At 39.7% G+C, this 25,101-nt stretch overlaps 1 protein-coding gene across 6 annotated transcripts; it reads left to right on the forward strand.

Annotated features, from left to right (window-relative positions):
• Window positions 1-763: 763 nt before the first annotated feature.
• LOC124035957 (bromodomain-containing protein 3-like) lies at window positions 764-21,576 on the forward strand. 6 transcript variants are annotated; one of them, XM_046349943.1, is made up of 12 exons: window positions 764-980; window positions 1,870-2,199; window positions 2,846-2,983; window positions 3,322-3,469; window positions 3,561-3,751; window positions 3,969-4,340; window positions 4,607-4,735; window positions 4,817-5,014; window positions 5,421-5,489; window positions 6,612-6,832; window positions 8,381-8,670; window positions 19,544-21,576. In XM_046349943.1, exons 2-12 carry the CDS (start codon window positions 2,008-2,010, stop codon window positions 19,660-19,662), a joined length of 2,067 nt encoding a protein of 688 aa, XP_046205899.1. In that variant the 5' UTR covers window positions 764-980; window positions 1,870-2,007; the 3' UTR covers window positions 19,663-21,576. The 6 variants fall into 6 exon arrangements, with proteins under 6 accessions (XP_046205899.1, XP_046205897.1, XP_046205898.1 ...); XM_046349941.1 differs by having other exon boundaries at window positions 764-972; XM_046349942.1 differs by having other exon boundaries at window positions 764-926.
• Window positions 21,577-25,101: the final 3,525 nt, after the last annotated feature.

Raw genomic sequence — 25,101 nt, forward strand, 5'->3', positions numbered from 1 at the left:
GAGCAAAAACATGACCCCATTCAAACACAGTTTTATTGTTGTCTGCTTGTTTTAATCAATTACAAAACTACATTTAAGAAAAGCATGTCTAAAGATTATTGCTCCAAAGTGTTCTCACTACTTAGAAAAACGTAATATTGTAGGGCTTCCCTCATGCCCCTTTTCATGACAGTGCAAGCAGCAACTTGGGTGAGTGCTAGCTACCTAGCTACTGACAGAACATTAAGCTAGCCAAGACCAACAACACAAACAAATAGACTACACAGATACAAGTAGTGGGTGGAGTATACTAACAAGTTAAATGGATTATTTGTGATAAAATGTTTTCCACACAAAAACCTACTTGTAGCCTACTTGGCCACCATGTCCCCAAATTTCTCACTCCCATGCCAAATAGCCTGAAGATGTTTGACCCGATTACACAGCAGCTTTGGCATGTTTTGTTATCCTGTATAAACAAAATAGACTTTTACAATGGTGGTCCATTGGAAAGATTGTTTGTTTTTCACAATCTGTGGGCGTGGTCGAGGGAATTACTTTTATTTTGTGATTATCGACTCAGGATAGCCTAAACACAAAAATACAAATATAGACTCGGGGTGTTGCGTGACGATACAGCGTGACGCAACATGACAACGTAAACACGATTGGTCGACAGTCTTTGGTCAATGTCCAATGGGATTCTATCTCCTCTTTTCTGCGATATCTCTGGCCTTTACCCCTCAAACGCTCCCTGTGCCAAAACATGGCTTGTGTTTAAGGAGCTGCATCCCGGGATATGTAGTCAGTCATTTAGCGACATACCTCCAATTCCAAATGCTTTACCCATCAAAACACAACAAGGACCATGATGCTGCTCGAAATTGCGCATGGGATATCAGACAGCCGATAACCCGTCTACTATGCTACTTCGCTGAAATAAAAAGGTACCAGAAAACTGCGAGCGAACAACCATTGGAGCCACTTGAGAAAGTAATAAAGTAAAATATGTACTTTTTCCTGATTTGTGTAATTTAAAGGATGGGATGCATATCGAAGTGTTTCTCAATACACTCAATCCATAGGTTGCTTTCTGAGTCAGCCTGCCCGCTCGGCGCCTTGATTGAAACAATGCATACAAAGCTTAGTTAGCGAGGATTTGTTAGGCTAGTAGTTAACCTTAGCTAACGCTACATTTGTCGTATGCAAAGTTGAAATGGAAACCTAGTTATCGTTTCATATTATTTTCAGCCCTTCTACAACGCACTGGTCAGCATTTTAGTTGTACTTCACATGAACTAGTGTGTAAGTTAGCTATTTGCATTGCGTGCACATTTAGCATTTTGCCTATTGAGAGGCTAGTTACTGTAGCAAACAGCTATAGCATCCCCCTGCCCGCCATCTTTTTAAAGGAATAGATGTGATGCACAACCATATGCACCCGGTCGTTAAATTGTAAATGGCTACTATTTTGTGAAATAAAGGGTGTACGCCCAGTCGAGTAACTAGCTAATCTGTCTACATTTAGCCATATGGATTTGTAATTGCTAAACGTGCCAGATTTTGGCGTAGTTTATTATCCTACAATGTGTACTTTTGTGAATGTTGATCTCTGCATCATTGCTGAGCGAAATGCTCACTTCTTTGCCCCTGTTAGAATTCCTAAGTGGTCTGTGTAGGCTACATGTATGTGTACTCACATTTTAGATTCATTTGACTTTTAGTTTATTAGAATTTAGCCACCATAGCTCAGTCATTCTCATAAAATATTAGCCCAATTGACTCGAGATTTGACTACTGTCTGTGAGGATGGCATCTGATGGTCTCATATTTTCTGAACAGCACTTTCAGAAAATTCTAATTCCAATATTTGACCATTTTGTTTGGCAGGGCACATACACCCAGGTGGTGATGGGATGTGTGTACTGCTGGAGGAATAATGAGCTGAAAGAGGAGCAAAGTATCTATTGAAAACACTAGACTCCGACGTTTTGTAGAACAGGGAAGAAGTGCTCTCCTGTTGCCAGTATGTCGGCTGTTCCTGCATCCGCCCCAGCACTTGTCAATCCCCCGCCACCAGAGTTCACCAACCCCAACAAGCCTGGCCGGAAAACAAACCAACTACAGTACATGCAGAACGTTGTGGTGAAGACTCTATGGAAGCATCAGTTTGCGTGGCCCTTTTACACACCTGTGGATGCCATCAAATTATGTCTCGCCGTAAGTCAATTCCACACTCAGTAGTTTTCTCTCTGTTATTGGTAGTCAGTATGGGGTACTAAAATCAGAGCCTTAATGCTAGAATCCTTAATTGAGACAATAACAAAGTGTGGACCCCCCCTCTGTTTTGGTAAAAAGCTGAGGAATGGACCTGGAGAAATGTAACCACTCTCAAATTCATAGACTGAGCTATGGATTCAAGGACTGACCATCCATAATATCAAATGCATAGTTTTAACCATGTTTTGAGGCTACAATGTTTGTTTACGTTTAACAAACATTGGAGTGAAACAGGCTTATATATTGGGTTTTGATGGGGTATGATAGTTGAACTATGCTCATGAGACATTTCTAAGTTATATTCTCCAAGAATCAGTGGGTATATGTCATTAATGTCTAAGTCTAAAATGTATGTAGTAACAAATGATTCTAGCTTTAACAATATTTGCCTCTGGGTAAAAGTAGGCTGTTGCATTTTAATATATACATTGTGTGGATGTGTGTACATTTTGGTGTTGTTCATAAACTAACCCTAACCCCTCATTGTTCAACAATCATAATCTTAAAACATTTTCTTTATTTCCTGGCTGTTTTGTTATTGCTCATTCATAGTGAATTCTACTTTCCTCTTGATGCTGTCATACAGGACTATCATAAAGTTATCAAGAGCCCAATGGACATGGGAACAATAAAGAAGAGGCTAGAGAATAACTACTACTGGAGTGCCAGCGAGTGTATGCAGGACTTCAATACAATGTTTACTAACTGTTATATCTACAACAAGGTGAATTCTCCTTTGCCATTCATAAAAATATAGATGCGAAAAACAACAAGGTCTGCACTCAACAAGTAGTTCACAGAGCTTATTTCCTTTAGCAGTTTTTTCACTGGATCACATACAGATACAGTTTACACACACAATGTTTTTTCAGTGACATTGATGAAGACTTTTGGACTGTATTTTGACTCATTACGAGGAGGATGTATTTATACTTCCTCTAGTCAGTCTAGAGGTGCCCCGTAGGCATTTTTAATAGCTGTAATGATTATGATCAAGTAAACCATCTGACCTTGTTCACCTTAATCTTGACCCATAACTCATCCTTTCTTGTGTTCCCACAGCCTACAGATGACATTGTGCTGATGGCCCAAGCTCTAGAGAAGATATTCTTACAGAAAGTGGCCCAAATGCCTCAGGAGGAGGTGGAGCTGCTACCACCGGTGCCCAAAGTCAAAGCAGCCCGCAAACCAGGAGGGCCCGTTAGTGCAGGCAAGTCCAGCCTTTCACAGTTGATAGGAACTCATGCGCTGAGGAAATGTCTGTCATTTACACCTTTTTGCTTCCATCATCTTTCTTGCAGAGAGCCAAGCACAGGGTGAGTCGACGGATTCACCCCCATCTTCTTACACCAGCTCCCCTCCACTTCTATCTCAGAATCCTGTCATAGCAGCCACGCCAATGCCAACCATTACATCTGTTACCCCTGTCCGAGCTGTGCCTACCGCTGCCTCCATGATGGCTGTGGTTCCAACGGCACAGCCAGTCATCAAAGTAAGTGCCAGAGAGACAGGCTGCTCTAGGGGGTCTTTTCATTTAGCTCTACAGTCTAACGGAGGATTCTTGTGGGGAGCGTATTTTACAGTTCTACTCGTCAAAATGTTGTCTTAGGATATAATCCATTAGAAATCTGAGAGAAATTCTAACATGCCATATATTGATGAAGAGAAACAGGCTACTGATATGCATTTGGACATTGTCATTTCCACAGAAAAAGGGGGTCAAGCGGAAAGCAGACACAACAACTCCCACCACCTCAGCAATCTCGGCCAGTAGAAGTGACTCCCCTACCCAGCTCCTAGAATCCAAACAGGAGAATGTCTTGTCCAGGCGGGAGAGCACAGTGCGGTCCGTCAAGCCCCCCAAGAAGGACACAGAGGATGGAGAGGCGCCCCTGCTCAGTGGCAAGAAAGGCAAGCTCGGCGAGCAGCTGAAGCACTGCGAAGTCATCCTGAAGGAGATGCTGTCCAAGAAGTACACGGCCCACGCTTGGCCTTTCTACAAGCCTGTAGATGCAGAAGCGCTAGAACTGCATGACTACCATGAGATAATCAAACACCCCATGGACCTGAGCACTGTCAAAGTAGGTACCCTATTCACTTCCTCGACTCACTACTAACTCTTCTAAATTACCCTCCAAAGCCTGGCTGTCTACTTGGTGGAGGAAAATAATTTGACCAATGTTTTTATTTGGTGGTTAAGAATAGTTCACATGGATCTATCCCTCAACAACAGTCACTGCTAAGGGGAGGACAATTACATCTGTTTTGCTAATATATTTGTTTATAGAGTTTTATAGAGATCTCCATCTCAATAATAAGGCTCTGACTGTTTGCTCTGTATTAACAGAAAAAAATGGACAGTCGAGATTACCAAGATGCCCAAAGCTTTGCGACAGACGTCCGGTTAATGTTTTCAAATTGCTACAAGTACAACCCCCCCGACCACGAGGTTGTTGCGATGGCCAGGAAGCTCCAGGTAGGATAAGATTAATCAGATATTCACACCACCTCATTGGAGAGCTGTCGGTTGAACTACCCCTTGTCTTGTGTTTCTCAGGATGTGTTTGAGATGCGATTTGCCAAGATGCCGGACGAGCCCATCGAAGCCACCCAGCTCTCCACCATGCCGGTGGTAAGCAAGAGTACAGAGAGCAGTGAGAGCAGCGGCAACACCTCCAGTTCGGAGAGCTCCGACTCAGAGGAGGAGCGGGCCACGCGGCTCGCCGAACTGCAGGAACAGGTGGGTTCGGAACAGGTGGGTTCTCACAACCAAGGACCAAGATCCAAAACCCATGGATGGATGAACAGGGAGATGCCCCCCCCATGCTCCACTTCAGATTTAGACCGCTAACCCTTAAAAATCTAAGCCACTCCACGATGTTCAGAAATGATTTTCAGCCAGCCCTCCAGAGTAAAAGTGACATAGTTAACCCTCTGCCGCTACAAATGCTGAAATAAACTGTTAGAATAACTTGGTATTATGGCTTGCATGCTGAAACTGTAGAGCTCACATTTTTAGAGCAATGTTTTACATTTCATTCATACCAATGGTGATAGTTTTTAGCTCTAATGAAATAGTTTGTTGTGCTACTAGAATGTTAACATGATCTTTGGAGTTTTCTATCTTTGTCCCCTGATTTCCCCTTTGGCTTTCTTACCAGCAAATCACTGTGGAGCACCCCAATGGTAACAGGGCGGGGGGAAAAAACGGGTGTGCCAAACGTTTTCAGGTGATTTATCTCTTACTTCCCCGTCCCCACAAAACTTTTATTTTTGTATTGCACCTTGTTGAAAGAGCGGTAGAGGGTTACATGTGGGGATGAGAACTATTAAACAGGTTGTAAGTGTGCTAAAGGTATTTCCCTCAGTAGTCAGCTTGCTCTTTGACATGTAGCCCTAGATATTCCTTTTTAAGGCTTTTTGTGAGATGGAGGTAGTTACTTTTTCTCCCATTGTCACTTTTTTTAGTGGTTTAAAAATGGGAAATGTTAGTTTTCATGGTGGTCACAGTGTTTGCTGGTGATGTTAGTGTTTTTTTAATGATTCTGGCAATGATTTCAAATGTGTTGTTGTGTTGTAGGTTCTTATTTCTTCCAAGTTGAATAACTCCTAAAGAACAATATCTTTGTGCTGAAGACAAGGAAGTGTCACTGAGAGCGTTCACAATTATATGTTATTCTTTTTCTGTTTTATATTACTTGTTTCTTCAAAAAGCAATCAGTCAATGCGTCACTTTGGGAGTCAGCATTTGATTATTGTTTTAAAGTTTTCGGTAGACAGCCACAGTACAGGCTGGTGGCCTGGTGTGCTTCTCTGACAGCTTTTTTCCAGGGGCCAATGGGAAATTATTTAATGAGACTCCTTTTTTTCCTTGCCAGTATAGTACTGTTTTTATGAGATCAATGACTGTACACTATTTACACACACACTCTTGATTGTTTCCTGAGCTTTCATTTGAGAATATATGTAGAAATATGAGTAAGTGTATAGTTAATTAATGCACATACAATACATGAATAAGGTAACTTGAGGATGATTTAAGATGTAGCAACCCTTTAAAAGTTAAGTCAATCAAGCAAACCCATGAATTGGCTAGAAAATGAGACCCATTCAAAGTCAATGGAAAATAAAACGTTCCTCCTAGGGCCAATATACCTGTCATAATTGTGACATAATGGTCCAAGACATTTTCTGCAACAGGTTACACATACCTACATCCCACAATAGCTAACCCTTGATGCCTGTATTTTTCCATCACTTCCAGTACCTTGTCCCAGTCTCTGCATCCGCTTTACCCTATATAAACTAACATCTGGGCTCATCGTGACTCTTTATTCTGCTTCTCTCCTCAGCTGAAGGCCGTTCATGAACAGCTGGCTGTTCTGTCGCAGGCCCCAGTAAGTAAACCAAAGAAAATGGAGAAAAAGCAAAAAGATAAGAAGAAAGACAAAGACAAAGCCAACAAGGGGAAGGCTGATGACGAGAAGAAGCCCAAGTCAACACAGCAAACCAAGCCGGCTAATCAGAAGAAGGCTCCAGCCCGGAAACCAAACCGCACGGGGGCGGCTACCAGGTACTACTGCCCAGTCTTATCATACAGTGCCTTGAGAAAGTATTCACACCCCTTGACTTTTTCCAAATGTTGTTGTGTTACAGCTTGAATTTAAACTTTTGTGTCACTGGCGTACACACACTACTGGAATTATGTTTTTAGAAATTAAAAATGAAAAGCTGAAATGTCTTGAGTCAATAATTATTTAAACCCTTTGTTATGGCAAGCCTAAATAAGTTCAGGAGTAAAAATGTACTCTGTGTGCAATAGTGTTTAACATGATTTTTAAATGACTACCTCATCTCTGTACCCCACACCTACAATTATCTGTAAGCTTCCTCAGTCGAGGAGTGAATTTCATACACAGATTTAATCACAAAGGCCAATGCTTCGCAAATGGTAGATGTGTAAAAAGCAGAAATGAAATATCCCTTTGAGCATGGTGAAGTTAATTACACTTTTGATGGTGAATCAATACACCCAGTCACTACAAAGATACATGCGTCCTTCCTAACTCAGTTACCAGAGAGGAAGGAAGCCGCTCAGGGATTTCACCATGAGGCCAATGGTGACTTGAAGTCAGTTATGGAGTTTAATGACTGTGATAGAAAACTGAGGATGGATCAACAACATTGTAGTTACTCCACAATAATAACCTAAAATGACAAAGTGAAAAGAAGGAAGCCTGTACAGACTAAAAAATATTCCAAAACATGCATCAGATTTGCAAAAAGGCACTAAAGTAAAACTGCAAAAAAATTGGCAAAGAAGTTTACTTGGTCTTGAATACAAACTGTTATGTTGGGGGCCAATCCAATGCATCACTGAGTACCACTGTTCATGTGGCTGCACCATGTTATGGGTATGATCATCATCAGCAAGGACTAGGGAGTTTTTTGAGGGGATAAAAATAAACGGAATAGAGCTAAGCACAGGCAAAATCCTAGAGGATAACCTGGTTCAGTCTGCTTTCCAACAGACACTGGGAGACATTCACCTTTCAGCTGGACAATAACCTAAAACACAAGGCCAAATATACACTGGAGTTGCTTACCAAGACGACAATGAATGTTCCTGTGTGGCCTAGTTAGTTTTGACTTAAATTATTCTAACATGTATCGACTCGGGTGTGAATACTTATGTAAATTAGACTTTTGTATTTCATTTTCAGTAAATTTGCTACAAATTCTAAAAACATAGTTTCATGCCATCTTTATGCTCCGTTGTGTGTAAAAAAATATCTAATACATTTTGAATTCAGGCTGTAACACAACAAAATGTGGAATAAGTTAAGGGATAGTATTCATATCTGAAGGCACTGTATCCGTTTCAGAATTTGTCACAATTAATTTGCTCATTTACTGCAGGGAACTTGAACTTTTGGATGAATCATCATTATCCATGCCACTTGTTGTAACAGTGTTAAGCTCTGCTGTGTTACACTTTCCCCTTGTAGTCTGATCCAGATGTAAATCATCTGTACTTTAAACTTCTCTCAGTGCTAATTTGAGCATCCTGACAGAGGCAAAACCCGTAGGCCTATCAAAGATCTGACCAAAACATTTTCAGGCAAACAAAGAAAGGGACCAAGGTGGCGGTGGCGAACAACGAGTCTGAAGAGAAGCCGTCCCTTCCCATGTCATACGACGAGAAGCGCCAGCTTAGCCTGGACATCAACCGTCTTCCGGGTGAGAAGTTGGGTAGGGTGGTCCACATCATCCAGGCCCGGGAGCCTTCCCTGCGTGACTCCAATCCGGACGAGATAGAGATAGACTTTGAGACACTCAAGCCCTCTACCCTTCGTGAGCTCGAACGATACGTCAAGTCCTGTTTGCAAAAAAAGCAGCGGAAACTTTTACGTAAGTTGTGAGCTATTACTCTTGTTGTTTTTACAGATGCCCTTCTCCAGTCGCTAATGGTTACCTGGTTCTTCAGGGGTAAACCTCTTTTCTCTGCCTGTTTGCTAAATGCTCCCTTGCGTTTGTTCCCCCCCCTTTTTAGCACGGATGTTACTCACCCTCCCACCCTTTGCACATTTGCTTTTTGGTATTTTATTAGGATCCCCATTAGCTGTTGTGAAACCATCAGCTATTCTTCCTGGGGTCCACATGAAACATGACATATTACAGAACATAAATAGACAAGTAAAGCACAGAACAGAACTACATGAATTTAGAAACGGTACACACAGCCTACATTTCAATACATATACAAAAAATATCTAGGTGAAATAGGGAAGAGGCGTTGTGCCGTAAGGTAGTGGTGAAACAGGTCAAGTGCTTGTTCACCCGCCCGCAATTGCAAATAACCCATCCGCAACTGCTCAACTATATGCGATAAAGTGAAACTCTGAGGCCTGCACCCAACCTAACTCATAAATATAGAAAATGCGCTGTAGGCTACGGTCAGACTGCAGAACGATTTTTGGAGTGTGTATGCAGGATTTTGTTTTGCCTGATTTAGATATGTTTCTGCTTATAATATCCAACATTTTGTTAGGCTATTTGTTAGTCAACTTGTCTATAATTAGATGTATGTAGCTTCTCTTTTGTCATGTGTTTCCCTAAAATACTAAATATACCCTTGCTCAACAGAATAATGTAATAGCTTGATAGAATGAATGCTTCAATCTAGGTGACATCGATAAACTTTTCTCTGTCGTCTTTCGCAATGCTAAGACCTTTCGGGACTGGGGAGAAAATAAACTGCAATACAGTAAAAAAAACTAACGTAAGACTTTCTGTGAAAAATGTCCAAATGACATCAGTTTGATCAGTTGTAAGGAAAAAGAATACTGTGAAAACGAACCAACGTTTTTCAGTTCGGCTTCGATGCATATTTTATGTGGTTGAAATTACCCAATCGTCGTACTTGATTAAATTAAAGATAACTAATAGAAAATGACTCAAGTAAAAGTTGAGTCACCAAGTGAAATTCTTGTCTAAAAGTATTTGATTTAGAATATACTTAAGTATCAAAAGTAAACATATAAATAATTTAAAAAATCCTTATTAAGCAAACCAGACAACACTGTTTTCTTGTTTAAAAAAATAATATTTATTTACAGATAGCCAGGGAAACACTCCAACACTCAGACATCATTTACAAACAAAGCATGTGTGCTATGAGTCAGCCAGATCAGGGGCAATAGGGTTGACCAGGGATATACTCTTATTAGGGCGGCAGCGTAGCCTAGTGGTTAGAGCGTTGGACTAGTAACCGGAAGGTTGCGAGTTCAAACCCCCGAGCTGACAAGGTACAAATCTGTCGTTCTGCCCCTGAACAGGCAGTTAACCCACTGTTCCCAGGCCGTCATTGAAAATAAGAATATGTTCTCAACTGTCTTGCCTGGTTAAATAAAGGTAAAATTAAAATTAAATGTCATGCTAAGCATTCAAAATGTAAAATGGGTGTCAGGGAAAATGTATGGAGTAAAAAGTACATTATTTTCTTTAGGAATATATTGAAGTAAAGGTTGTCAAAATTATAAATGGTGAAGTTCTGATACTTTAAAGTATTTTTACTTTAGTACATCAACGAGTGATGTAAGTACTATCACCTTTTATGATGCTTTTTTATGATGCTTTCATGATGAAGACAGCACCTCTAAAGATTGTATATAACTGAGCATTGGATTCTCTCAAGATGCAGAAATAAATCATATTTCTCTACTCCTGTTCCCAAGTCCAAATTATGCGTACATTTGGTGTATAATTTTACTGCAAGGAATGCTTAGTTCTGCAGGAGTTATTATTAAGGCTAATGCCCTATTCGTTTTGGGACTAGTTGGTTATGTATTTATTATCACAGAATGTCTGTTAATCCAGAGGACGATTCGGACAGGATATGTTTTTTCCAAACTGCCCCCTGTAATTTATTTTTTATATATACACACTACTGTTCAAAAGTTTGGGGTCACTTAGTAATTTCCTTGTCTTTGAAAGAAAAGCAACAAAAAAAAGTACATTAAAATAACATCAAATTGATAAGAAATACAGTGTAGGCATTGTTAATGTTGTAAATCACTATTGTAGCTGGAAACGGCTTATTTTCTTTATGGACTATCTACATAGGTGTATAGAGGCCCATTTATCAGCAACTGTCACTCCTGTGTTCCAATGGCACGTTGTGTTAGCTAATCCAAGTTTATCATTTTAAAAGGCTAATTGATCATTAGAAAACCCTTTTGCAATTACATTTGCACAGCTGAAAACTGTTGTTCTGATTTAGGAAGCAATAAAACTTTAAACTTGTTGTGTATCTGGAGCACCAGGATTTGTGAGTTAGATTTCAAGGCTCAAAAAGGCGAGAAACAAAGACCTTTTTTATGAAACTCTTCAGTCTAATCTTGTTCTGAAAAATGAAGGCGTGAAATTGCCAAGAAGCTGAAGATCTGGTACACGCTGTTTACTACTCCTTCACAGAACAGCGCAAACTGGCTTTAACCAGAATAGAAAGAGTGGGAGGCCCCGGTGCACAACTGAGCAAGAGGACAAGTACATTAGTGTCAAGTTTGAGAAACAGACGCCTCACAAGTCCTCAACTGGCAGCTTCATTATATAGTACCCGCAAAACACCAGTCTCAACGTCAACAGTGTAGAGGCGATGCTTGAAGCACAACGCTGTTTATGACTTCAAGCCTATCAACTCCCGAGATTAGGCTGGCAATACTGTAGTGCCTATAAGAACATCCAATAGTCAAAGGTATATGAAATACAAATGGTATAAAGAGAAATAGTCCTATAATAACTACAACCTAAAACTTCTTAACTGGGAATATTTTACATTTACATTTAAGTCATTTAGCAGACGCTCTTATCCAGAGCGACTTACAAATTGGTGCATTCACCTTATGACATCCAGTGGAACAGCCACTTTACAATAGTGCATCTAAATATTTTAAGGGGGGTGAGAAGGATTACTTTATCCTATCCTAGGTATTCCTTAAAGAGGTGGGGTTTCAGGTGTCTCCGGAAGGTGGTGATTGACTCCGCTGTCCTGGCGTCGTGAGGGAGTTTGTTCCACCATTGGGGAGCCAGAGCAGCGAACAGTTTTGACTGGGCTGAGCGGGAACTGTACTTCCTCAGTGGTAGGGAGGCGAGCAGGCCAGAGGTGGATGAACGCAGTGCCCTTATTTGGGTGTAGGGCCTGATCAGAGCCTGGAGGTACTGAGGTGCCGTTCTCCTCACAGCTCCGTAGGCAAGCACCATGGTCTTGTAGCGGATGCGAGCTTCAACTGGAAGCCAGTGGAGAGAGCGGAGGAGCGGGGTGACGTGAGAGATATATTGAAGACTCATGTTAAAAGGAACCATCAGCTTCCATATGTTATGTTCTGAGCAAGGAACTTTAACATTAGCTTTTTTACATGGCACATATCGCACTTTTACTTTCTTCTCCAACACTGTTTTTGCATTATTTAAACCAAATTGAACTTATTTCATCATTTATTTGAGACTAAATATACTTTTATTTATGTATTCTATTAATTTAAAATAAGTGTTCATTCAGTATTGTTGTAATTGTCATTATTACAAATATATAAAAATCGTCCGATTAATCGGTATCTGCTTTTTTGGTCCTCCAACAATCGGTTTCGGCGTTGAAAAATCATAATCGGTCGACCTCTAGTGTGTGTGTGTGTGTATACACAGTTGAAGTCAGAAGCTTACATACACCTCAGCCAAATACATTAAAACTTAGTTTTTCACAATTCCTGACATTTAATCCTAGTAAAATTATTTAAAAAATGTGAAATGTCAGAATAATTGTGGAGAGAATGATTTATTAAAGCTTTTATTTCTTTCATCACATTCCCAGTAGGTTGGAAGTTTACATACACTCAAATAGTATTTGGTAGCATTGCCTTGAAATTGTTTAACTTGCAAAAGACCTGCAAAAGTTGGGTGAATTTTGTCCCATTCCTCCTGACAGAGCTGGTGTAACTGAGTCAGGTTTGTAGGCCTCCTTGCTCACACACTCTTTTTCAGTTCTGCCCACAAATTTTCTATAGGATTGAGGTCAGGGCTTTGTGATGGCCTTAAGCCATTTTGCCACAGCTTTGGCATTTTGCCACCATTTGGTAGACCCATTTGCAACAAGCTTTAACTTCCTGACTGATGTCTTGAGATGTTGCTTCAATATAATCCACATAATTTTCCTGCCTTATGATGCCATCTATTTTGTGAAGTGCACCAGTCCCTCCTGCAGCAAAGCACCCCCACAACATGATGCTGCCACCCCCGTGCTCCACGGTTGGGATGGTGTTCTTCGGCTTGCAAACCTCCCTCTTTTTCCTCCAAACATAACGATGGTCATTATGGCCAAACAGTTCTATTTTTGTTTCATCAGACCAGAGGACATTTCTCCAAAAAGTACGATCTTTGTCCCCGTCTGCAGTTGCAAACCGTAGTCTGGCTTTTTTATGGCGGTTTTGGAGCAGTGGCTTCTTCCTTGCTGAGCGGCATTTCAGGTTATGTCGATATAGGACTCGTTTTACTGTGGATATATATACTTTTGTACCTGTTTCCTCAAGCATCTTCACAAGGTCCTTTGCTGTTGTTCTGGGATTGATTTCCACTTTTCCACACCAAAGTACGTTCAACTTAGGAGACGGAACTCATCTCGTTCCTGAGCGGTATGACGTCTGCGTGGTCCCATGGTGTTTATTTGAGGTCAACCGGCTTTTTCAACGCCGATACCGATTGTTGGAGAACCCAAAAAAAAAGCCGATACCGATTAATCAGACAATCTTTTTTACATGTATTTATTTATTTGTAATAATTACAATTTCAACAATACTGAATGAACACTTTTATTTTTACTCAATATAATACATCAATAAAATAAAATTTGCCCCAAAGGAAACATGTTCAATTTGGTTTAAATAATGCTAAAACAAAGTGTTGGGAGAAGAAAGTAAATGTGCAATATGTGCCATGTAAAAAAGCTAACATTTAAGTTCCTTGCTCAGAAAATGAGAGCATATGAAAGCTGGTGGTTCCTGTTAAAAGGACTTTATGTAATATTCCCAGGTAAGAAGCTTTAGGTTGTAGTTATTATAGGAGTTATAGGATTATCGAAATGATAGGACTAATGGACTATTTTTCTCTATACCATTTGTATTTCATATATCTTTGACTATTGGCTGTTCTTACAGGCACTTTAGTATTGCCAGTGTAACAGTATAGCTTCTATCCCTCTCCTCGCCCCTACCTGGGCTCGAACCAGGAACACATCGACAACAGCCACCCTCGAAGCATCATTACCCATCGCTCCACAAAATCCGCGGCCCTTGCAGAGCAAGGGGAACAACTACTTCAAGGTCTCAGAGCGAGTTACGTCACCGATTGAAACGCTATTAGCGCGCACCCCGCTAACTAGCTAGCCATTTCACATCGGTTACACACTCCTGATCTCGGGAGTTGATAGGCTTGAAGTCATAAACAGCTCAATGCTTGAAGCACAACGAAGAGCTGCTGGCAAACACACTAAAGTGCTGTTTGAATGAATGCTTACGAGCCTGCTGCTGCCTACCACCGCTCAGTCAGACTGCTCTATCAAATATCAAATCATAGACTTAATTATAACATAATAACACACAGAAATACAAGCCTTATGTCATTAATATGGTAGAATCTGGAAACTATCATTTCAAAAAGAAAATGTTTCTTCTTTCGGTGAAATACAGAACCGTTCCATATTTTATCTAACGGGTGGCATCCCAAAGTCTAAATATTGCTGTTACATTGTACAACCTTCAATGTTATGTCATAATTATGTACAATTCAGGCAAATTAATTACGGTCTTTGTTAGGAATACACACAGTTTGCAACGAGCCAGGCGGCCCAAACTGGTGCATATACACGGAAAGCAAGAAAAGTTACACAATTTCCCTAGTTAATTAAAAGAAAGTCATGTTAGCAGGCAATATCAACTAAATATGCAGGTTTATATGCCTGAGTATTGATTTTAAGAAAGGCGTTGATATTTATGGTTGGGTACACATTGGTGCAACGACAGTGCTTTTTACGCGAATGCGCTTGTTAAATAACCGTTTGGCGAAGTAGGCAATGATTCAATGAGAAATTAACTGGCACTGCATCGATTATATGCAACGCAGGACAAGCTAGGTAAACTAGTAATAACCACACATGGTTGATGATAACTAGTGATTATGTTAATTAAGATTGATTGTTTTTTATAAGATACGTTTAATGCTAGCTAGCACCTTACCTTGGCTCCTTGCTGCATAACAGGTAGTCAGCCTGCCACGCAGTCTCCTCGGGGAGTGCAATGTAATCGGCCATGATCGGTGTCCAAAAATGCTGATTACCGATTGTTATGAAAACTTGAAATCGGCCCTAATTAATCGGCCATTCCGATTAATAGGTTGACCTCTAGTGTTTATACTTGCGTACTGTTGTTTGTACAAATGAATGTGGTACCTCTGGCATTTGGAAATTGCTCCCAAGGATGAACCAAACTTGTGATCTACTATTTTTGCTGATTTCTTTTGATTTCCCCATGATATCAAGCAATGAGGCATTGAGTTTGAAGGTAGGGCTTGAAATACATTCACAGGTACACCTCCAATTGACTCAAATTATGTCAATTAGCCTATCAGAAGCTTCTAAAGCTGTTTAACCTGTTGCGATGAGCCATCCCGGATCCGGGATCGTGAATACAGCCTCAAGCTCATTACCATAACGCAACGTTAACTATTCATGAAAATCGCAAATGAAATGAAATCAATATGCAAGCTCTCAAGCTTAGATTTTTGATAACAACACTGTCATCTCAGATTTTCAAAATATGCTTCTCAACCATTGCAAAACAAGCATTTGTGTAACACTATTGATAGCTAGCGTAGCATTTAGCGTTAGCATTCAGCAGGCAACATTTTCACAAAAAACAGAAAAACATTCAAATAAAATAATTTACCTTTGAAGAACAGATGTTTTCAATGAGGAGACTCAGTTAGATAGCAAATGTTCAGTTTTTACAAAAATATTATTTGTTTAGGACAAATCGCTCCGTTTTCTGCGTCACGTTTAGCTACGAAAGAAACCTGTATCCAGGATTGTGTAAATCTATCCGCAAGCTCGTTAGCATAACGCAACGTTAACATTCATGAAAATCGCAAATGAAATGAAATAAATCTATCTGCTCTCAAGCTTAGCCTTTTGTTAACAACACTGTCATCTCAGATTTTCAAAAATATGCTTCTCAACCATTGCAAAACAACACAGGACACCAGACACAGGACAAGTTCTTTTGAAAATCTGAGATGACAGTGTTGTTAACAAAAGGCTAAGCTTGAGAGCAAATAGATTCATTTCATTTCATTTGCGATTTTCATGAATGTTAACGTTGTGTTATGCTAACGAGCTTGAGGCTGTAGTCACGATACCGGATCCGGGATGGCTCGACGCAAGAAGTTAGATTGCAAATGTTCAGTTTTTACAAAAAGATTATTTGTGTTGACAAATCGCTCCGTTTTCTCCATCACGTTTGGGTAAGAAAAAAACGAAAATTAAGTCATTAAAACGCGAACTTTGTTCAAAATTAACTCCATAATATCGACAGAAACATGGCAAACCGATGTTTAGAATCAATCCTCAAGGTGTTTTTCACATCTATCGACGATAAATCCATCGTGGCAGTTGACTTTCTCTTCTGAAGAAATGGAACGCACATGGACCTAGAGATTACGCAATAATTTCGACACAGGACACCGGGCGGACCCCTGGTAAATGTAGTTTCTTATGGTCAATCTTCCAATGATATGCCTACAAATACGTCACAATGCTGCAGACATCTTGGACGAACAGCAGAGAGCATAAGCTCGTTCACGGCACATTCACAGCCATATAAGGAGACGATAGAAAAGCAGAGCTTCAAAAATTCTGCTCATTTCCTGTTTGAGTTTCCTCTTGGTTTCGCCTGTAGCGTGAGTTCCGTGGCACTCACAGATAATATAATTGCAGTTTTGAAAATGTCAGTGTTTTCTTTCCAAAGCTGCCAATTATATGCGTAGTCGAGCTTCTTTTTGTGACAAAATATTGCGCTTAAAACGGGCACGTTTTTTTTATCCAATAATGACATAGCGCCCCCATAGGTTGAAGAGGTTAAAGGCACAGTCAACTTAGTGTATGTAAACTTCTGACCCACCGGAATTGTGAGTTATATGTGAAATAATATGTCTGTAAACAATTGTTGGAAAAATTACTTGTGTCATGCACAAAGTAATGTCCTAACCGACTTTCCAAACTATAGTTTGTTAACAAGAAATTTGTGGAGTGGTTAAAAAATGAATTTTAATGACTCCAACCTAAGTGTATGTAACCTTCCGACTTCAACTGTATATATGTGTGTGTGTGTGTATGTATTTGTGTGTATTAGAGGTCGACCGATTATGATTTTTCAATACCGATGCCGATTATTGGAGGACCAAAAACCCGATACCGATTAATCTGACAATTTTTATTTTTTATTTGTAATAATGACAATTACAACAATACTGAATGAACACTTATTTTAACTTAATCTAATACATCAATATAAATCCATTTAGCCTCAAATAAATAATGAAACATGTTCAATTTGGTTTAAATAATGCAAAAACAAAGTGTTGGAGAAGTAAAAGTGCAATATGTGCCATGTAAAAAAGCTAACGTTTGAGATCCTTGCACGGAACATGAGAAAATATGAAAGTTGGTGGTTCCTTTTAACATGAGTCTTCAATATTCCAAGGTAAGAGGTTTTAGGTAATATAGTTTTTATATTTATAACAAATCGACAACAGCCACACTCGAAGCAGCGTTGCCCATCGCTCCACAAAAGCCATGGCCCTTGCAGAGCAAGGGGAATAACTACTCCCAAGTCTCAGAGCGAGTGACGTTTGAAACGCTATTAGCGCACACCCAGCTAACTAGCTAGCCATTTCACATTGGTTACACCAGCCATTAGGCTGATAGGATTGAAGTCATAAATAGCAATGTGCTTGCGAAGAGCTGCTGGCAAAATGCACAAAAGTGCTGTTTGAATGAATGCTTACGAGCCTGCTGCTGCCTACCATCGCTCAGTCAGACTGCTCTATCAAATCATAGACTTAATTATAACATAATAACACACAGAAATACAAGCCTTTGGTCATTAATATGGTCGAATCCGGTAACTATCATTTCGAAAACAAAACTTTGATTTCAGTGAAATACGGAACCGTTCGGTATTTTATCTAACGTGTGGCATCCCTAAGTCTAAATATTCTTGTTACATTGCACAACCTTCAATGTTATGTCTTAATTACGTACAATTCTGGCAAATTAGTTCGCAATGAGCCAGGCTGCCCAAACTGTTGCATATACCCTGACTCTGCGTGCAATGAACGCAAGAGAAATGGCACAATTTCATCTGGTTAATATTGCCGGCTGACATGGATTTCTTTTAGCTAAATATGCAGGTTTAAAAATGTATACTTCTGTGTATTGTTTTTAAGAAAGGCATTGGTGTTTATGGTTAGGTACAGTCGTCCAACAATTGTGCGTTCTTCGCAAATGCGCTTTTGTTAAATCATCCTCCAGCGTTGCATCGATTATATGCAACGCAGGACACGCTAGATAAACTAGTAATATCATCAACCATGTGTAGTTATAGCTAGTGATTATGATTGATTGATTGTTTTTTATAAGATAAGTTTAATGCTAGCTAGCAACTTACCTTGGTTTCTACTGCATTCGCGTAACAGGCAGGCTCCTCGTGGAGTGCAATGAGAGGCAGGTGGTTAGAGCGCTAGACTAGTTAACTGTAAGGTTGCAAGATTGGATCCCCCGAGCTGACAAGGTGAAAATCTGTCGTTCTGTCCCTGAACGAGGCAGTTAACCCACCGTTCCTAGGCCGTCATTGAAAATACGAATGTGTTCTTAACTGACTTGCCTAGTTAAATAAAGGTATAAAAAAAATCTGCAAAATCCGCGCCCAAAAATACAGATTTCTGATTGTTATGAACACTTGAAATCGGCCCTAATTAATTGGCCATTCCGATTAATCGGTAGACCTCTAGAATGTATACGTATGTATATGTGTGTGAGGATATGCGTGTATATTTATTAAACCGTTCAAAAGTTTGGGGTCACTTACAAATGTCATTGGTTTTGAACGAAAAGCACATTTCTTGTCCATTAAAATAACATAAAATTGATCAGAAATACAGTGTAGACATTGTTAATGTTGTAAATTACTATTGCAGCTGGAAATATATCTGCATAGGCCTACAGAGGCCCATTGTCAGCAACAATCACTCCTGTGTTCCAATGTCACATTGTGTTAGCTAATCCAAGTTCATAATTTTAAAAGGCTAATAGATAATTACAATTACGTTAGCACAGCTGAAAACTGTTGTACTGATTAAAGAAGCAATAAAACTGTCCTTTAGAGTTGTTGAATATCTGGAGCATCAGAATTTGTGGGTTCGATTACAGGTTAAAAATGGCCAGAAACAAAGACCTTTCTTCTGAAACTCGTCAGTCTTTTCTTGTTCTGCGAAATGGCTATTCCATGTGAGAAATTGCCAAGAAACTGAAGATCGCGTACACCGCTGTGTACTACTCCCTTCTCCAATTGATGCTCTCTGTGAAAAGGATGTTTATCTGTTTTCTGTAGTTGATATGTCTGGATTTGACTGTATGCCTCAGTATTAACTTTCCCCTTACCTCCTTCCTTCTCCTGTGCAGAGAAGGCAGGCTCGGCGCCAGCAGGGGGCGCCTCTCGAATGAGTGGCAGCAGCAGCTCTTCTGACTCTGGCAGCAGCAGCTCCAGTGGTTCCAGCTCAGAAAGCAGTGACTCCGATTGATCAGAGAAAGACCCACATACAGTCCAGTCCCCCTCTTACCGTAGTTAATTTACCCCCCTTTCTAGCTAGTAGTCTACTCTCTTTTTTTTTTTTTTCCCTGGATGACTTTTATAAGATAATGAAAAGACTTTTGATGATGAGGATATTGATAATGTTTTGTATTTAGAAATGCCTTTAAAGAAAAACATAGGAAACGTGTAAGAAGATATAGCTGACTGAACATGGTCAGGATTTGTTTTTGCTGGCCCTTAAAGGGAAATGCCTGGTATCACCAGAACAACATGCGTTTAGTTAATATTATAACTTTTTAAAGACTATGTTACATAAGTAGTAAACCGTTAAGAAACACTGAGATTGATTTTGGTTTGGACAAAATTGTCTCAAGGAACAAATATGGTCTTTCTCTTCCTGGGATGGCTGTTGCCTCTAGTTTGACCTTTGCCACCACACATTATTCCATTTTTTGTATTTCGGTTTTATGGATACAGCTATATTTAAGAAATTAAGATAATTATTTTTATGGTCATACATACAATTTTTGTTGACAATGTAAAACAAATGGTTTTAACGATCATCTATAGAAGAGAATTGATAACTGTTTATTTTTGTTCTCAATCTTCCATTCTCCATTCAGTATTTGTAAATCTGTTGTCTCAAGGGTCTGTTCAATGTAGTTGATGGTTAACACTAGACTGCGATTAAGTGATACATTGACTTAATCATGGCCCTACTTGTATTTACTGAGTGTTTTATCTACACATTTATGGAAAAGTAAAGTTGCTGTTTGATACATTTTCTGATTGTCTTAAAGATTATTTTTCAGTCTCATGCTTTGATATTCTGTCCACAGTATGTGGTGGCATATACAAATTAACTTTTGCCACCAGTGTTAAATGCTCCCCTACTAAGATGTAACACACATCACACACTCTTGTGGTTTGTTTCCCAGCCTGTTTGTATATTTGGCATGTGCCATATCTGACAACTTTCATTATTGAATGTTATAACTTTTTCCTTTGTCTGTGTTTGAGCTAGTCTTTCATTTGAACATTATGGTTGTATTCCATATGTAGGTGAATTAACACTCACAGTATAGCCTGTTTCTTTTAAGAGTGGAGAGCAATGGGCTCTCTGTCTCCTCTGTGTAAACAACTAATCGCCACGTGTACAAAAACGTACACAAGACAGAAAATTAGAATCTAAAAGTAAATAATCGTATTGTTATTTTGTTCATATTTGAGCATTACAAAGACCTCTGTAAACAGAACTAGGTAGATGTGTCATAATGCACAACCTAGTCTTCCTTCCAAATTCAGAATCATGAATTCAAACTCCTTGTTTACCTTTTACAATACACCTGTTGTGACTGGATTTTTACAATTATGTATCTGTAATTTCTGAGATGGTAAGTGTATTTTCTATCAATTTTAGATAATTTACAACTGCAGTTCACGAAGCTGAGATAATTTTGTTAGTTGTTAGTAGTGGTGATGTTTTAAACTTGAACTGCTAAATCCCCATTAACCTCATTATACAGATTGACAACCTCTTACATAAAAAAAGCTGTTTTGCCTGAGGGATGTCATACGAATTGTTTTCACCATATTCACTTATTTGTTCATTTTAGTTCTTGGTCAACATATAATAGATAATTTTTATATTTTAATAAAATCATTTTATGTATTTGCATGCACTCCTGCTGTAACTTTCTGAAATATTTTTTAGCACTGTATTGTAACTTCTGTAGACATCAATCTTTGAGAACTAAAGATTTGTGTTGTAGTTTTAGGGTTTAAGGGTGAAATTACATGGGGATGCTGGGCAAACAAAAAGTTAATATTTGATGTAATTATTTACATGGGATGCCATATTTTCTGAGTTCCTTTGTTTTCATAAATAAACCACATAAACATACACGATTTTGAGCTCCTTTGTATCCCATCCACATCACAGCTGTTTAGGCCAATAACTGGCATAGCTATGTAAAAGGTTTGTGGTAAGTCATAACTTATAGTAGTAGACAGACATTTAATTGAAAGAGCACACTTCTATTCCATATGACAGTACACAATCAACCTCTACTTGCTGTTGGAACAGTTTGTTTATTTTTGTAATTGTTTCAGTTTGTCGGTATACTTACGATAATACTGCATTGAAATGCAAAAAAATCTAGAAATTATACATATGCCTGAGCTTATACTGCCATGCCCCAATACATACACAGGTAGCCTCTTAGAATCAGAGATTGAAATACTTGCACATTCATCTCTAACATAACTTAGGCTCAGCATTCCTGAACAGTCTCATTACAAGTCAGAATGTTGAACAAACTTAATTTCAACTTACTTCACCTGTTGTCTGCTAATTTTTGTCCTTATGTCGGCGGTAATCTAATACAAAATCACACTTTATTTGGATGCTACAGAAAGTGTCATACTGTTGATAAGCAACTACATTTACATTACATTTAAGTCATTTAGCAGACGCTCTTATCCAGAGCGACTTACAAATTGGTGCATTCACCTTATGACAACTACTTGCCAATGTTACAGTTAGGGTTAGGTTTAGAATAAGGATAAGGGTTAAGGTAAGTGATGAGCGATTAACCAACATTTCTGTTATTTTTCCAGATTTAAAGCAACTAATTGTTTTGTTTTATTTTTTTCTCTGTGCTCTATGTGCACATTGCACAGTTTCTCTAGTGATAAATCAGATCCAGCCTGAACTGTGTAATGATAGTAGGGAGTTATAGTGCAGAAAACATGGTAATTACCTACAATGAACATAATCCATTGCACCCACTTGTCCGGTCTGTGTTTCTTTTATGCCTGCTATGGAAGAGAGAAGAATGCGCACCTAAACTCAGCAAAAAAATAAACGTCCTCTCACTGTTAACTGCATTGATTTTCAACAGACTTAACGTGTAAATATTTGTACGAACATAAGATTCAACTGAGACATAAACTGAACAAGTTCCACAGACATGTGACTAACAGAAATTGAATAATGTGTCCCTGAACAAAGTGGGGGTCAAAATAAAAAGTAAGTCAGTATCTGGTGTGGCCACCAGCTGCATTAAGTACTGCAGTGCATCTCCTCCTCATGGACTGTACCAGATTTGCCAGTTCTTTCTGTGAGATATTACTCCACTCTTCCACCAAGGCACCTGCAAGTTCCCGGACATTTCTGGGGGGAACGGCCCTACCCCTCACCCTCAGATCCAATAGGTCCCAGACGTGCTCAATGGGATTGATATCAGGGCTCTTCGTTGGCCATGGCAGAACACTGATATTCCTGTCTTGCAGGAAATCATGCACCGAACAAGCAGTATGGCTGGTGGTATTGTAATACTGCATGTTAGGATGAGCCTGCAGGAAGGGTACCACATGAGGGACAAGGATGTCTTCCCTGTAATGTACAGCGTTGAGATTGCCTGCATTGATAACAGGCTCAGTCTGATGATGCTGTGACACATCCCCCCCAGACCACGATGGACCCTCCACCTCCAAGTCGATCCTGCTCCAGAGTACAGGTCTCAGTGTAACGCTCATTCCTTCAACGCTAAATGCGAATCCGACCATCACCCCTGGTGAGAAAACCGCGACTCGTCAGTGAAGAACACTTTTTGCCAGTGCTGTCTGGTCCAGCCGTTGTTGCCGGTGATGTCTGATGAGGACATGCCTTACAACAGGCCTACAAGCCCTCAGTCCAGCCTCTCTCAGCCTATTGCGGACAGTCTGAGCACTGATGGAGGGATTGTGCGTTCCTTGTGTAACTCAGGCATTTGTTGTTGACATCCTGTACCTGTCCCGCAGGTGTGATGTTCGGATGTACCGATCCTGTGCAGGTGTTGTTACACGTGGTCTGCCACTGCAAGGACGATCAGCTGTCCTTGCAGTTGATCAGCTGTCCTTCCGGTTCCAACCGGAAGCACCTTAAATTGGGGGCATAGGGGCTGTTTCGAAGGTTTAAAAAATACACATCTTTCCAAAACTTCATATGTGTGATTAGGCAACCCTCATGAACTGTAAATCAGTAATTTCTCACATCTTATTTCCAAGAAAAACTCACACACAAACACAGCAAGGACGGTGACACAATGTGGGACTAACAGACACACAGAGCCTGCAATTAGTTAGCTTTGTTCAAACTATCAAAGAACCGTCAGACCTAGAGCTCTGAAACTTTAGAAACATGTTCTAGAGCCCAAGTCGATAGTGCACGGTGAGTTATGTGGCTCTAGACATTTAGAAAAGTCCCAGAGTCGCAAGACTAGGTGCATTGAAACCGCCTTGGCCCATAGAGACGGACCCTAACGTTTCTGTCCGATAGCTCATTCAAGGACCCCATAGCAATGTTTTTAGTTTTTTTTAAATAATGTAATAATGTTACCTTGCACTTTTAAATAAAGTATTTTTGTAGTGTTTCTCCAATATCAACCGTTGGCTGATGCTGCTTCTTGAAAAAAAATCAAGAGAAATAAGATTTTAGTTACAATTTGTAGTGCATAACACATTTTCTTGAATTTGTTTGAATATCAGCTTTGTGATGGATGTTAATTTTGTGTTTGCTTTTAATTAGTTGCGTGATGATTCAATAGCATAATAACTCAATCTGTTAAGACCATATCTCATTGACAACTGGCTGGCAGTGGAGGATTATTTATTATTATGTCACCTCATCACGCAAATGTCAACAGTGCGGTATCAACCCAGCTGTCGTGCGCTGTAGAGACTGCCTTCCGTGTCCCTTCTTCTGTGCTGATTGTGAAACAATCCATTTTTGTGGTCCACAATCGATATGCCATGGTGAAAGGCTTTCTACAGCCACTGCCTCCCACTGATGGCAGCCCTGCTTCAAACCAACTTGGTAACTTTTTTGTGTTTAAAAAGATAACACATTCTATTTACCTTCCTTGCCATGTTGAATATCCTATGTCATTAATTGTATTCTATTATCTGATGTTTTTATTTAGATCATCTTCTGCTTGTAGAGATCCTGCAACGTTTTTTTCTGTGTCCACAACCGGCAATTAGGGTTTGCCCTGGCAGATCTGTTGCACTTTTAACCATGAATACTAAGGATGCAGTATATCTTTATTTAGTTTGTCTTGTTCGACTTTTAAACCGATCAACTTTATTGACTCATTCCTCTCTTTAGGTCGTTAAAATCTGGCATTGCCTGAGCTCCATTTCGAGACTGGTAAAGCAGGCATGAAAGAGTGGCTACTGGCCTGCCACCATCAACTTTTGCACCATCTTCAACAGACGTGTTCTCTTTCATATGAAGAGATGAAGATGGCTGCGCCAGGCATGTCACGACAAGCATTTTTTACAATGCCTGACCAGAGGACAGAGCGTTTTGGTAGAGTAAGTTTATCCTCATTATTCTAAAGCAAAACTGACAGACTAATTGTAATGCAAGACTGGCGGTGGCTAT

The sequence above is a fragment of the Oncorhynchus gorbuscha genome, linkage group LG05 (genome assembly GCF_021184085.1).
Source record: "Oncorhynchus gorbuscha isolate QuinsamMale2020 ecotype Even-year linkage group LG05, OgorEven_v1.0, whole genome shotgun sequence".
Taxonomy (NCBI): Eukaryota; Metazoa; Chordata; class Actinopteri; order Salmoniformes; family Salmonidae; genus Oncorhynchus; species Oncorhynchus gorbuscha.

Bases quoted from the DNA above. Each gene is read 5' to 3' on its own strand.
- LOC124035957 (XM_046349943.1), top strand. From the start codon at position 2,008: ATGTCGGCTGTTCCTGCATCCGCCCCAGCACTTGTCAATCCCCCGCCA. The intron at 3,470-3,560 runs GCAAGTCCAGCC...TCTTTCTTGCAG, and splicing joins AGGAGGGCCCGTTAGTGCAG to AGAGCCAAGCACAGGGTGAG. The intron at 8,671-19,543 runs GTAAGTTGTGAG...TCTCCTGTGCAG, and splicing joins AAAGCAGCGGAAACTTTTAC to AGAAGGCAGGCTCGGCGCCA.